This window comes from Heterodontus francisci, chromosome 38 (assembly GCF_036365525.1).
Source record: "Heterodontus francisci isolate sHetFra1 chromosome 38, sHetFra1.hap1, whole genome shotgun sequence".
NCBI classification, from domain to species: domain Eukaryota; kingdom Metazoa; phylum Chordata; class Chondrichthyes; order Heterodontiformes; family Heterodontidae; genus Heterodontus; species Heterodontus francisci.
Window position 1 is genome coordinate 38,284,889 of NC_090408.1, and position 14,057 is coordinate 38,298,945.

The 14,057-nt window shown below is 44.9% G+C and overlaps 1 protein-coding gene across 2 annotated transcripts in view; it reads left to right on the forward strand.

The window, feature by feature from the left end:
* The window catches only part of LOC137352549 (ceroid-lipofuscinosis neuronal protein 6 homolog), a 23,364-nt gene extending 9,837 nt beyond the window's left edge, over window positions 1–13,527 (forward strand). The window contains exons 3-7 of one of the 2 annotated variants that reach the window (XM_068018137.1): window positions 3,654–3,752; window positions 4,335–4,523; window positions 5,496–5,551; window positions 10,092–10,214; window positions 11,345–13,527. In XM_068018137.1, the coding sequence (XP_067874238.1) occupies window positions 3,654–3,752; window positions 4,335–4,523; window positions 5,496–5,551; window positions 10,092–10,214; window positions 11,345–11,615 (738 nt within the window). In that variant the 3' untranslated portion in view covers window positions 11,616–13,527. The remainder of the gene's footprint in view (window positions 1–3,653; window positions 3,753–4,334; window positions 4,524–5,495; window positions 5,552–10,091; window positions 10,215–11,344) is intronic. The other variant, XM_068018136.1, reaches the window with a different exon arrangement.
* The last annotated feature ends 530 nt before the right edge of the window (window positions 13,528–14,057 follow it).

The following is a 14,057-nucleotide window of genomic DNA, read 5'->3' on the forward strand; positions in this document are numbered from 1 at the left end:
GGCACAGATAGATACATGGCAGCATGAAATCATTGCTATAATGGAAACGTGGCTTAAACAGAGGCAAAAATGGCAGCTCAACATTCCTGGATATAGAATTTTCAGTTAGGATAGAGAAGGGGATAAAAAAGGAGGGGGTGTAGCATTATTGGATAATTACAGCTGTGAGCAGGGGTGATAGCTAAATGAATCATCAAATGAGGCCATATGGGTTGAGTTCAGAAATAAAAAAGGGGCAGCTACACTACTAGGACTGTACTGTAGACCCCCAAATAGTGAAAGGGAGATAGAAGAACAAATATGTAGACAAATTTCTGAGTGCAAAAACTATAGGGCAATAATAGTTGGGGATGTCAACTACCCCAATATCAACTGGGATACAAACAGTGTGAAGGGCACAAAATTCTTGAACTGCATTCAAGAGAACTTTTTTAGCCAGCACGTAACAAGCCCAACAAGAGTGGGTGCAATTCTAGATTTAATCTTTGGAAATAAAGCTGGGCAAGTGGAGGAAGTAGCAGTGGGTGACCATTTTGGAGATAGTGACCATAATACAGTTAGATTTAGCATTATTATGGAAAAGGACAAGGATAGAACAGGAGTAAAAGTTCTAAATTGGGGGAAGGCAAATTTTACGAAGCTGAGAGGTAATCAGGCAAAAGTAGACTGGATACAGCTACTTGAAGGAAAATCAGTGGCAAACCAGTGGGAGGCATTCAAAAGCGAGATTCTACAGACACAGTGTAGACATGTCCCCTCAAAGATAAAGGGTTGTACTGCCAAATCTAGAGCCCCCGGGTTATCTGGAAGCATGCAGGGTAAGATAAAGCAGAAAAAGAAAGCTTTTGATTGTCACAAAAGAATTTATAATACTTTAGAAAGCCTAGAGGAATATAGAAAGTGCAGAGGTGAAATAAAAAAGGAAATTAGGAAAGCAAAGAGAGAATATAAAAAAATATTGGCAGGTAAAATCAAAGAAAACCCAAAAATGTTTTATCAGTACATCAAGAGCAAGAGGATAACTAAGGAAAGGGTTGAGCCAATCAGAGATGTACAAGGGCACTTATGCATGGATAGAGATGATGATGTGGGCAGGGTTCTTAATTAGTTCTTTGTCTCTGTCTTCACAAAGGAGAGGGATGATGCAGACATTATAATTAAAGAGGAGGAGTATGAAATATTAGATACGATAAGCATATGAGAGAGAAAGTGACATCTTGAAAGTGGATAAATCACCAGGACCGGATGGATTGCATCCCAGGTTGTTAAAGGAAGCCAGGGAGGAAATAGCAGATGCACTGAGGATCACCTTCAAATCCTCACTAGATACAGGAGAGGTACCAGAGGACTGGAGGTCTGCTCACGTTGTACTATTGTTTAAAAAGGGTGCAAGGAATAAAGCAAATAATTATAGGCCAATCAGTCTGACCTCAGTGGTGGGCAAATTATTAGAATCAATTCTGAGACTGTCACTTAGAAAGGCACGGATTAATCAGGGATAGTTAAGGGAAGGCCGTGTTTACTACCTTAATTAAATTTTTGGAGGAAGTAACAAGCAGGATTGATGAGGGTAGTGCAGTGGATGTGGTTTACATGGATTTAATAAGGCATTTGACAAGGTCCCACATGGCAGACCGGTCAGAAAAGTAAAAGCCCATGGGATACAGGGGAATGTGGTGAGTTGGATCCAAAATTGGCTCAGTGACAGGAAACAAAGTCAAAAGATGTTTTTGCGAATGGAAGGCAGTTTCCAGTGGCGTTGCACAGGATTCAGTGTTGGGTCCCTTGCTGTTTGTGGTATATATTAGTGATTTGGACTTAAATGTGGGAGACATGATTTGGAAATTTGCAGATGGCACTAGTTGATAGTGAAGAGGATAGCTGTAGACTCCAGAATGATATCAATGGTTTGGTTGAGTCGGCAGAAAAGTAGCAAATGGAATTCAATCCAGAGAATTGTGAGGTAATGCATTTGCGGAGGGCAAACAAAGCGAGGGAATACACAATAAACGGGAGGATATTGAGAGGGGTAGAGGAAGTGAGAGACTTCAGAATGCACATCCACAGGTCCCTGAAGGTGGCAGGACAGGTAGATAAAGTGGTGAAGAAGGCATATGGAATGCTTTCCTTTATTGGCCGAGGTATAGAATACAAAAGCAGGGATGTGATGCTGGAACTGTATAAAACGCTGGTTAGGCCACAGTTGGAGTATTGCGTACAGTTCTGGTCACCACATTACAGGAAGGACATAAATGCTTTGGAGAGAGTACAGAGGAGATTTACAAGAATGTTGCCAGGGCTTGAAAATTGAAGCTATGAGGAAAGATTGGATCGGCTAGGGTTGTTTCCCTTAGAACAGAGGAGGCTGAGGGGGTGACTTAATTGAGGTGCACAAAATTATGAGGGGCCTGGATAGAGTAGACAGGAAGGACCTGTTTCCCCTAGCAGAGAGGTCAATTATCAGGGGGCACAGCTTTGAGGTGATTGGTAGAAGGATTAGAGGGGACATGAGGAAAAACTTTTTCACCCAGAGGGTGGTGGGTGTCTGGAATTCACTGCCCAGATCAGTGGTGGAGGCAGAAACCCTCAACTCATTTCAAAGGTACCTGGTCCATAGCCTTGCAGGTTACTACACTTCAGGTGCAGGTCCCGGTGCCTTGGTTCCCTGAAAGGTGGGATTAAATTGGGCGGCTAGTTTTTTTTCAGCTGGCGCAGACACGGTGGGCTGAATGGCCTCTTTATTGCAAAGGGAATAGAGTATAAAAGTAGGGAGGTTTTACTGCAGCTGTACAGGGCCTTGGTGAGAACACATCTGGAGTATGGTGTACAGTTTTGGTCTCATTTGAAACAGGATATGATTGCATTAGAAGCAGTTCAGACAAGGTTCACTTGACTCATTCTGGTGAAGAAAAGTTGAGCAGGTTGTGCCTATATCCATTGGAGTTTAGAAGAATGAGAGGTGATCTTATTGAAACATATAAGATCCTGAAGGGACTTTTGATAAAGTGGATAGAGTGGAGGATGCTTCCTCTTGTGGGGGAGACTAGAACTAGGGGACACAGTTTAAAAATAAGAGGTTTCACTTTTAAGACGGAGATGAGGAGTAATTTCTTCTCCCAGACGGCCATTAGTCTGTGGAATTCTCTTCCCCAGAAAGCAACGGAGGCTGAGTTAGATAGATTTTTGATAGACAAGGTAGTCGAGGGTTATGGGAGGTGGAGGGGGGGGGGGGGGGAGGTGCAGACAGGAAAGTGGAGTTGGGACCACAACTAGATCAGCCATGATCTTATCAAATGGCGGAACAGGCTCGAAGGGCCAAATGGCCTACTGCTGCTCCCAAGTCCTATGGTCTGTTTCTGTTCTATGCATTCTCTGTTCTCATGCTGCAAAGTGCACAGTGTAGACATTTAGGTGAGAACAGGATTGGGTTTGGTTGGGATACCCCCCGATAGCTCCCTGCTCCAGTCAAATACACTCTGCCTGGCTTCACACACGAAAAATGGCTTTTTTGGCAAGCTACTGGAGGTGTGCTTGGTTAGCCAGCAGGAGAGAAAGGGAGAACATTTGAGGGAGAGGAAAGGATTTATAACTTCGACTAGGTTTGTTGTTGTCTCATAAGAAACTGACAGGGTCTGACTTGTGCTCCTTCGTAGATTATCCTCCCAGTGGAGTGGTTTCCACTGAATAAGCCAAGTGTTGGTGATTACTTTCACATGGCCTACAACATCATCACACCTTTTCTCCTACTGAAGGTAAGGTCTTTGCTGTTGACTGTTGCTTGGGTTGTGATTGGGGAAAATAAGAGTGTCCACGCAGTGTCCCTCGATAAATCCACTGCACCTTTCCTGATGGCTTAGTGACCAAATGCAGTGCTCAGTAGGGATCTGAGCCACGAGGAGCAGGAAGATCCCAAGCTTGATTCCTGACCCTTGTTGAGTTAGTTATTCTCATCAAGGGTTGGCACTGGAGATGCTATAACCAGGGGTGGACTTCACCAGCTGCCTTTACCAAGTGTTCTTTAGGGAGGCTGACAATACAGCCAAGTGCTGCTCACTTCCCAGTGAATCCTGCTGCAAAGATCAAGGTTGGGTGATGCCTTGCACAGTTGAATAGATTGATGCTTACGATCCAGGATTACACAGTATTCCAGGATCTTGCAACCATTCTGAAAAGAACTGTACTCCTTCAGCAAAGGAAGGAAGAGAAAACAGAGGCAGAAATGGACACCAATGTATATCCCAGAAGATCAGACAATGAAAGCTCATTGAGCTCTCAATGGGACGTCTTTCAAGAGTACATTAGTGTTTACTCAATCTTTGCTACCTTTGTTGCAGCTTATCGAACGTTCTCCCAAAACTCTTCCTATCTCAGCAGTGTACATCTGTATAATAACATTTGTTATGGGAGCCAGCATTCACCTCGTTGGCGACTCCGTGAATCATCGTCTGATTTTAAGTGGGTACCAGCTCCATTTGTCCGTGCGAGAAAACCCGATAATGAAAGACCTGAAACCAGAAACATTGGTAAGCACCATCACATCAACAAGAACAGCACTTCCAACCAGATTAAACACCTCCGTACATACCACCTGGACAAGGGAGCTGGGTGCTTCATTAAGTTTGACATTGCTTTTTCATCTCTGGAGCATCCCTGGTTTTAATCGTTCCACCATTGGTAGCCGTGCCTTCAGCTGTTATTGCCCTAAATTCTGGAATTCTCTCCCTAAATCTCTGATCCTTCCTCCCTCCTCAAAGATGCTGCTTAAAATCTACCTCTTTGAGCAAGCTTTTGTTCATCTGTCCTAATAATCTCCTTATGTGTCTCCGTGTCAAATTGTGTTTGATAACGCCCCGGTGAAGCACCTTGGCATGTATTACTATGTTAAAGGCGCTATATAAATGCAAGTTGTTGTTCAAACCCAGCCCAAACTGGAAATACCTCCTGGCCATGGCTGTAAGGCATCTATTTGAAATGAAATAAAAACAGAGAATGCTGGAAATACTCAGCAGGTCTGGCAGCATCTGTGGAGAGAGAAACAGAGTTAATGTTTCAGGTCGATGACCTTTCATCAGAGCTACGAAAGTTTATTCATATGAAATGAGTTTGGTCGTCTCAGCTCAGTTCTGAAGGATGTGGTGCCTACAGCACAAAACAGTCCCTAATTAGCAGTAATCTCATTCAGGGAAGTCTCTGGATGGCTGATGAGGGACATGAAAAATGGTGCATTAGAGCCACTCCCTGAGTCTGGTGCAGGACCAGAGCTTCACAGTGCACCTAACCAGGCACCTTCTGAGCTGGGGGCACTTGATGCTGAATGCTTGAAATGTAAAACGCTCCATTCTCTATCACCTGACTGCCTGTACTGGGCACCAAATTCACACATAACAGATAAACATGGACCTGTTTATGTCTCTCAATAAACACATAGCTGGGGGGAATGGGGGCACGAGTGTGAGTGTTAAAGCTATTTATCAGTTCTTCTGTTAAACCCACAGATTGACTCGTTTGAGCTGCTGTATTACTACGACGAATCCTTAGGTCACTTGATGTGGTAGGTAAATTAAAAGAAATAAATATTTTTACCATCCATCACTGTACAAAGGCAGCCAGAGTCTGCCCTCATGACTCAGTGGCTGAATGTACCACCTGCTGTGGTTTTGAACCGGACAGACTAGGAAGGTACCAGGTTCATCTCCCCAGTCTACATTGTCAGCTGCTCACAGCCAGGGCAGTGGTTAGGCCTATGGGGTTAGCTTCAGCTACCCTGGGTTAGGGAGTAGGTACTGAGTTGGGCTCCGCCACCAGTGACCTCCGGACACACACATTTTGAGAGTTTGGTTGCTTTCCCTGGTCACTCAATTTCTCGGTTCGCACATGGATGACCACAAGGTTCAATGGTTCCTGTATGAGTCGACTCCTTCAGGACTGCCCTAGTCAGCTGCCTGTAACTAGGGAAAAGCAGGGGAGCAACCGAAAAAGAAAAAAAAAAAGCAGCAGCTCCTGATCAGACCAGATCATTACCGAGCCAATTCTGTGTGTGAGATTGTTTCAGGACTCTCTGTTATAGATTTCAAACTAGCTCTGTATGTTATTTTTCAGTTCTGTATACTACTGAGTTTTTTTTTATTCGTTAGTGGGATGTGGGCGACGCTGACAAGGCCAGCATTTATTGCCCAGCCCTAACTGCCCTTGAGAAGGTGGTAGTGAGCTGCCTTCTTGAACCACTGCAGTCCGTCTGGGGTAGGTACACCCACAGTGCTGTTAGGGAGGGAATTCCAGGATTTTGACCCAGGAACGGGTCAAGGAACGGCGATATAATTCCAAGTCAGGATGGTGTGTGGCTTGGAGGGGAACTTGCAGGTGGTGGTGTTCCCATGCATCTGCTGCCCTTGTCCTTCTAGGTGGTTAGAGGTCGCGGGTTTGGAAGGTGCTGTCTAAGGAGCCTTGGTGCGTTGCTGCAGTGCATCTTGTAGATGGTACACACTGCTGCCACTGTGCATCAATGGTGAAGGGAGTGAATGTTTGTGGATGGGGTGCCAATCAAGCGGGCTGCTTTGTCCTGGATGGTGTTGAGCTTCTTGAGTGTTATTGGAGCTGCACCCATCCAGGCAAGTGCAGAGTATTCCATCACATTCCTGACTTGTGCCTTGTAGATGGTGGACAGGCTTTGGGGAGTCAGGAGATGAGTTACTCGCCGCAGGATTCCTAGCCTCTGACCTGCTCTTGTAGCCACGGTATTTATATGGCTACTCCAGTTCAGTTTCTGGTCATTGGTAACCCCTAAGATGTTGTTAGTGGGGGATTCAGCGATGGTAATGCCATTGAATGTCAGGGAGAGATGGTTAGATTCTTTCTTGTTGGAGATGGTCATTGCCTGGCACTTGTGTGGCATGAATGTTACTTGCCACTTATCAGCCCAAGCCTGGATATTGTCCAGGTCTTGCTGCATTTCTACATGGACTGCTTCAGTATCTGAGGAGTCGCAAATGGTGCTGAACATTGTGCAATCATCAGCAAACATTCCCACTTCTGACCTTATGATTGATGAAGCAGCAGAAGAAGGTCGGATCAAGGACACTACCCTGAGGAACTCCTGCAGTGATACCCTGGAGCTGTGATGATTGACCTCCAGCAACCACAATCATCTTCCTTTGTGCTAGGTACGACTGCAACCAGCGGAGAGTTTTCCCCCTGATCCCCATTGACCTCAGTTTTGCTCGGGCTCCTTGCTGCCATACTCGGTCAAATGCTGCCTTGATGTCAAGGGCAGTCACACTCACCTCACCTCTTGAGTTCAGCCCTTTTGTCCATGTTTGAACCAAGGCTGTAATGAGGTCAGGAGCTGAGTGGCCCTGGCGGAACCCAAACTGAGCGTCACTGAGCAGGTTATTGCTAAGCAAGTGCCGCTTGATGGCACTGTTGATGACACCTTGCATCACTTTACTGATGATCGAGAGTAGACTGATGGGGCGGTAATTGGCCGGGTTGGACTTCTCCTGCTTTTTGTGTACAGGACATACCTGGGCAACTTTCCACATTGCCGGGTAGATGTCAGTGTTGTAGCTGTACTGGAACAGCATGACTAGGGGCACAGCTAGTTTTGGAGCACAAGTGTTCAGTACTATTGCTGGAATATTGTCAGGGCCCATCGCCCTGAGTAAATGCTCCAATCCTGCATTCCCGGCCGAGCGGTATCTACAACACTGTTAGTCCAATTAGATGTGAGGTATCAGTGAAATGGTCCTGATCTTGTTTCCCATGCAGCATTGTTGCAGGAAGCTAAATAAAGCAGCATTTATGTGGAATCATTAACTTTTGATGACTGTATGAAAATTAGGTTTTTCTATCAAGTGAAACATTCATTTAAACATGCAAGCTGGCTCTCAACCCTCTTCTCTTCACCCTTCACTCAGCTCACTCCCGCTCCCTGACTCTCTCCTTTCCCCCTCTTCCACTCACTCTCTTTCCACCCCCCACCACCTCTACAACTTCTAACATTACTCCTTTCTTTCTGAGGGATCTAATTACGCAGCAGTGAAAGGATGTATCCTGTAATATAGATAACGTTGTGGTGCTCAGTGAGGTGAATATGCACAGACCTCGAAGTGTAGTATTTCTTTTGGGCCTCCTTATCTCGAGAGACAATGGATACGCGCCTGGAGGTGGTCAGTGGTTTGTGAAGCAGCGCCTGGAGTGGCTATAAAGGCCAATTCTGGAGTGACAGGCTCTTCCACAGGTGCTGCAGAGAAATTTGTTTGTTGGGGCTGTTGCACAGTTGGCTCTCCCCTTGCGCCTCTGTCTTTTTTCCTGCCAACTACTAAGTCTCTTCGACTCGCCACAATTTAGCCCTGTCTTTATGGCTGCCCGCCAGCTCTGGCGAATGCTGGCAACTGACTCCCACGACTTGTGATCAATGTCACACGATTTCATGTCGCGTTTGCAGACGTCTTTATAACGGAGACATGGACGGCCGGTGGGTCTGATACCAGTGGCGAGCTCGCTGTACAATGTGTCTTTGGGGATCCTGCCATCTTCCATGCGGCTCACATGGCCAAGCCATCTCAAGCGCCGCTGACTCAGTAGTGTGTATAAGCTGGGGGTGTTGGCCGCTTCAAGGACTTCTGTGTTGGAGATATAGTCCTGCCACCTGATGCCAAGTATTCTCCGAAGGCAGCGAAGATGGAATGAATTGAGACGTCGCTCTTGGCTGGCATACGTTGTCCAGGCCTCGCTGCCGTAGAGCAAGGTACTGAGGACACAGGCCTGATACACTCGGACCTTTGTGTTCTTTTGTATGGTGTATGGTGTACTATATATTGCCTATTTCATGGTGGTACTTCATGTGAAATCTAGTACCCGCCTGGATTTCGCTTTTATTTAAGCTCAGTAATTGCTCAGAAATGTAGGCTCTGTTCCTGGAAGCTCAGCATTGCATTCCCATAGAACTGTGCTTTTTTTTAAAAAAAAAGCATCATTGTCATTGAGTCGAGCCCTCCTCCGGGGCAGTGGGCAAAGGACAAACAACTAAGCACTTATTTTGTTTTGATAAGCTTCTTTTCTTGTCCGAATAACATAACAGATTGTTGACTGCTGCAGTTCAGGGGATAGTGAGACTGTCCTCGTGGGAAACTGCAGCATTCTCATTCGAGCTGATCCATGCAGAGCAGGAAGGGCTCACAATTGACCCTGGTCTGCACTGTGATAGTTGATCTCATTGTTTCTACTCGGGTGCTGTGAGATCAATTTTCCATTATTCCCTCTTAATTGCTGCTGGAAAGCGTCTCTGCGATTGCGTGTGTGTATGTTTGTCTGTATCCTTGTACAAGTATGCATGTGTTTACATGTATGTGAGTATATGTATGTTAGTGTGTGTATATATGTATGTGAGTGTGTCTGTGTGTATTAGGTAAGCATTGGATTGGGTCAGCTATAATACACTGCCCCCCATGTTTCAATATCCTGCCATGACTGTTCAGCTTGTACATGAAGAGTGGCCCTACGTGCCTGACATTCGTGGAAACACAGTCACAGCCATGAGATTCCTGACTCCGTCATGAACCAGTGGAAAAAGCAGCTTGATGTTGGGCGGTGCAGTGGTTAGCACCACAGCCTCACAGCTCCAGCGACCTAGGTTCAGTTCTGGGTACTGCCTGCGCGGAGTTTGCAAGTTCTCCCTGTGACTGTGTGGGTTTCTGCTGGGTACTCTGGTTTCCTCCCACAGCCAAAGACTTGTAGGTTGATAGGTAAATTGGCCATTGTAAATTGCTCCTAGTGTAGGTAGGTGGTAGGAGAATGGTGGGGATGTGGTAGGGAATATGGGATTAATGTAGGATTAGTATAAATGGGTGGTTGTTGGTCAGCACAGACTTGGTGGGCCGAAGGGCCTGTTTCGGTGCTGTATCTCTAAATTTAAAAAAAATTAAATGTTCCAAAGAGCCTTTTACCTTTCCTCGTTCCATGTTGTCCGATTAACTGTTGCCTGTGTACAAAGTCTATTTCTGAGACCGCAGTTCAAGGTGTTACTTTGGTTGCTGGCGTATAAGGATAAGCTGTTTCACTAATTGTTGTGTTATGTTGATCTTCTGCTGCAGGTATTTTCCTTTCTTCATCATTTTCTGCCTGTATTTCACTGGCTGCTTCACTCCAAGTAGCAGGGATAGCAGAATGCCCCTATCAGCGTGGCTGCTCCTTGGGCCAAGTAGCCTCTACTTCTGGTAAGAAATAAGCGAGTATATAGCAAAGAATAACCATGATTTTCTTGTACTCCCCCTTCCTCCTCAATGCTACTTGATCAATTCCGAGGTACAGCTACGGTTGTGTAGTTGTTATGGTAATGGTCTAATCCAGAGGCCTGGCCTAATAATCCAGAGAATGAGAGTTCATAAACTCACCATGGCAATTCAAATTCAGTTTTTTTAAGAAAGTTAAATAAATCTAGAAATAAAGTGGTTTCAGTAGGAAATGACCACGAAAATGCAAATTGTCTTTTTTTTTAAAAACACAACTAATTCAACCCAACAGTAAACCTGCCGACCTTACCTGGTCTGGCCTATACGTGACTCCAAGCCCACACCTTTTAATTGTCCACTGAAATGGCCTAGCAAGCCACTAGTGCTCCGAGAAGAAGGCTCACCATCACCTCCTCAGAGCAACTAGGGATGGGCAATAAAGGTCAGCCTTGTGAATGAGATCCACGTCCCGAGACTGTAAGTGCTGGAGGAAAATCAGCTACAGTTCCCCTCTGGTTGTGCAGTGACTGCAGGAAGGTGAGCCTCAGGCTGGAGGAGGTGTGATAACCCCCTTGGCCAAATAGCCTGCTGACACTCACTGTCTAGGCTAACAGAATGGTCAATTGGCTGAATACTGGAGCTGCCAGTGTCACAAGATAATTCCGGGTGAGAAAGATCCATTCAGCCCATTTTAATTCCATTCAGGTGGTCCTTAAATGATTCCAGGGTCTTTCGCCTCCACTTGTATTGATCACTGTTTGGTGAAACAGGAATTTATTTCCGTCAAAGTCATCGGGATTGATGTAAAACAGGCTGTCGACTCACTATCATCCGTTTTACACTATTGCCGTCAAGTCAAACCCCCCCCCACCCCAACCCTTTGTGTGAAGAAGCATTTCCTGATGTCCATCTGAAATTTAACTTTTACTGGTTTGTGCTACCATCACAATTGAATTTAAACCACGCTGTAAGCTGCTACCTTCAGGAGTGGACATTTAATGTCAGGGTAGTGGGATTTAGTAGAGGTTCTCCATAAAATTCTCCGTAGAACTGGGCAGAAAATGAAGGTTACAGGCTGCGTACTTAACCTTTGACCCCTTTCTCTTTCTCCCTAGGTATTTGGTGACTGAAGGTCAGATCTTTGTCCTCTATATCTTCACTGCCTTTGCCATGATGGCGACTGTAATGCACAAGAAACGCAAAGGGCTGGTTATGGACAGTAATGGTTTATTTCTGTTTTACTCCTTCTGCATTGCGCTGGTCCTGATCTCTGCTTGGGTGGCGTTCCTGTGGAATGACAAAATTCTCCGGAAAAAGTACCCTGGAGTCATGTACGTGCCAGAACCCTGGGCGTATTATACCCTGCACATCAAGAAAACACCATAGCGTCTTGCCAGGTCCTGTTTTTAAAGCTGGTTTAGTCAATTCTCCAACTCCCCCAAGTAACTGATAATCATGTGTTTTCCTAGGGGTCAGTTATACTCTCACTTCACATCAATTCACAGGGTTTCAGGTAGGCATCGATGCAAATAGTGGCAGTATAATTTGTGCCAAGTGCTGTGAGACACACGCAGCACCACCCCCTGCACCTCCCACCGCCCCCCCCCCACCCCCCACCCTGCCAAAGCAGGAGGCAGCTTCTCGCTGTTTCAAGTTCACACTGGCTGCAGTGTAACTCCCAGTCTGGCACAAAAAAAGCTGCATTTTCAAAAGTGCTGCGGTTGCTCCACCGGATCTCTGTTTCCCTCCATCTCACGCCCATGCCAAAATCTGTTACAGTTTTTTTTAGTGCAATCATGGTAATTTCAGGAGAAGGCAGTTCTGGCCCGTGCTGACCTTATGGTAAAACTAAGTCATCTGGGAGCAAACTTTTGCTTGAGCAAGCTGCTGAGTCATTGAGAGCGAACGGGGGTGGGGGGAGTGGGACTAATTGAATAGTTCTTGCAAAGAGCCAACACAGGGATGATGGGCCAGATGGACTTATTTGGTGCTGTATAATTCTATGGCTGAGTGTCTCTTGTGAAATTAAAAACTTTAGGCCAGAAATTACTGTTGACAATATTAGTGATCCAGTCCTTAACCTGTTCATACAACACTTTCCTGCCTGCTGTTTCAACAGATGCAATAACTCATTTACTTTAATTAAGTCGGGTTAGCACATCTATTGGCGAAGAGCACAGAGATATCATACAGAAAGATTGGGGTAGACTTGTGCGATAGTCTAAAGCAGGTGATAGTGAAGCCAGTGGAAATCAGTTGGGAAAAGAGGTAAAGTGAGTACCATCGTACCCAATGAAAATCTACCCTATTCTATTCACCTGCTATAGTAATTTCCATATTTTAGAGTTTGTTTAAAATGTAACTTAATTTGTTACCACCTCTTTCTCTGTTGACGGGGTTTATTTTTGAAGTTTCTGTGCTGCTTGTTTGAGAATGTAGAATTTGGGATTAAAACCCAGTTTGCTCTGTGGCAATTAGCAGAACAATCAGAACCTTAGATTTTGTTAATCTGTGAATCGAATTGAAATGTTGGGCACAGATCGTGTGCTGTGAGTCGCTAATCTCAACCAATGGAACAAGACTTCTCAGGGCCAGCTACACCAAGCTCACTTCACTCCTTAAAAAAATAAATAAACCACTGTGACAAAAGCAGAGTTCTTGTCCTGCATCAAAATATGAAATATTTCTGTATTTTGTGATGTACTGCTTTAAAATAACAAATCAAAATGGAACTGTATTAGTTTATTAAACCTCACTATGGATCATGTAATCCAGTTTATCTACGGCAACAGGCCAGATTGTTTGATCTGAAAATCAAGCAGATCAGGAGCATTTTGTGCTTGGAGAATTTCAAAGTTTAACTCTCTTATGGCCTGGGTTGTGTGAGACCAGATGATGTGTCTTATCATTAATACGTTATGTAATAATCCTTTGTAATTTATTTTCTTGGGCAATTGAACCTATGTTTGGAGACCCAGAAATTGTATACGATCTAAGGGCTTTTCTTGTAAATCTTTATTTCACTTGAATTGTGATGCATCAGATGGCTTTGGACAACATTTACGTCCAAACCTCTAATCAGGAAGTCTCCAAAAGATGGTTTCATCCAAATGTTCAGATTATCAAACTGTTTAAGAAATTCCTTCGAAAGAGGATATTTAAGTCCTTAAGGGCTGATTCAATCTTCAATTTTTCTATTTATTTATACCTTTAATTCTTTATGGTGTCTTACTGCTTTTTAGTAAATTAGCTCACTCGTAAATAAATCTGACCAGTAGTTTTAGCCTGTATGTAACAATTATATTACCACCTTTTGGAGTAAGAAAGAAATCTGAGTGAGCATCTCATATGTTTTCTGCTGCGATGTACCATAATCAAGGAGCAATTATTTGTCCTCTGGTATGCTTTCCCTCTCACGGCATGTATGGGGATACAGGTATGGGTTCATGGGCGACTCTGCCACCTTGTCCAAACTTTGTTTTTGCTTTCAATGGAAGTTATGCTTTGGGGGAAAACAACAACTGAGACATAACTGGATAACTAGTGCCATCCAATATTGACCTCACTCGATATCCACACAAGGCTGAAGCATTTGCATCCATCTTCAGCCAGAGGGGCCGAGTGGATGATCCATCTCGGCCTCCTCCTGCGGTCCCAGCATCACAGACGCCGGACTTCAGCCAATTCGATTCACGCCACATGATATCAAGAAACGGCTGAAGGCACTGGATAAAGCAAAGGCTATGGGCCCTGACAACATTCCAGCAATATTACTGAAGACTTGTGTTCCAGAACTAGCTGCGCCCCTAGTCAAGCTGTTCCAGTACA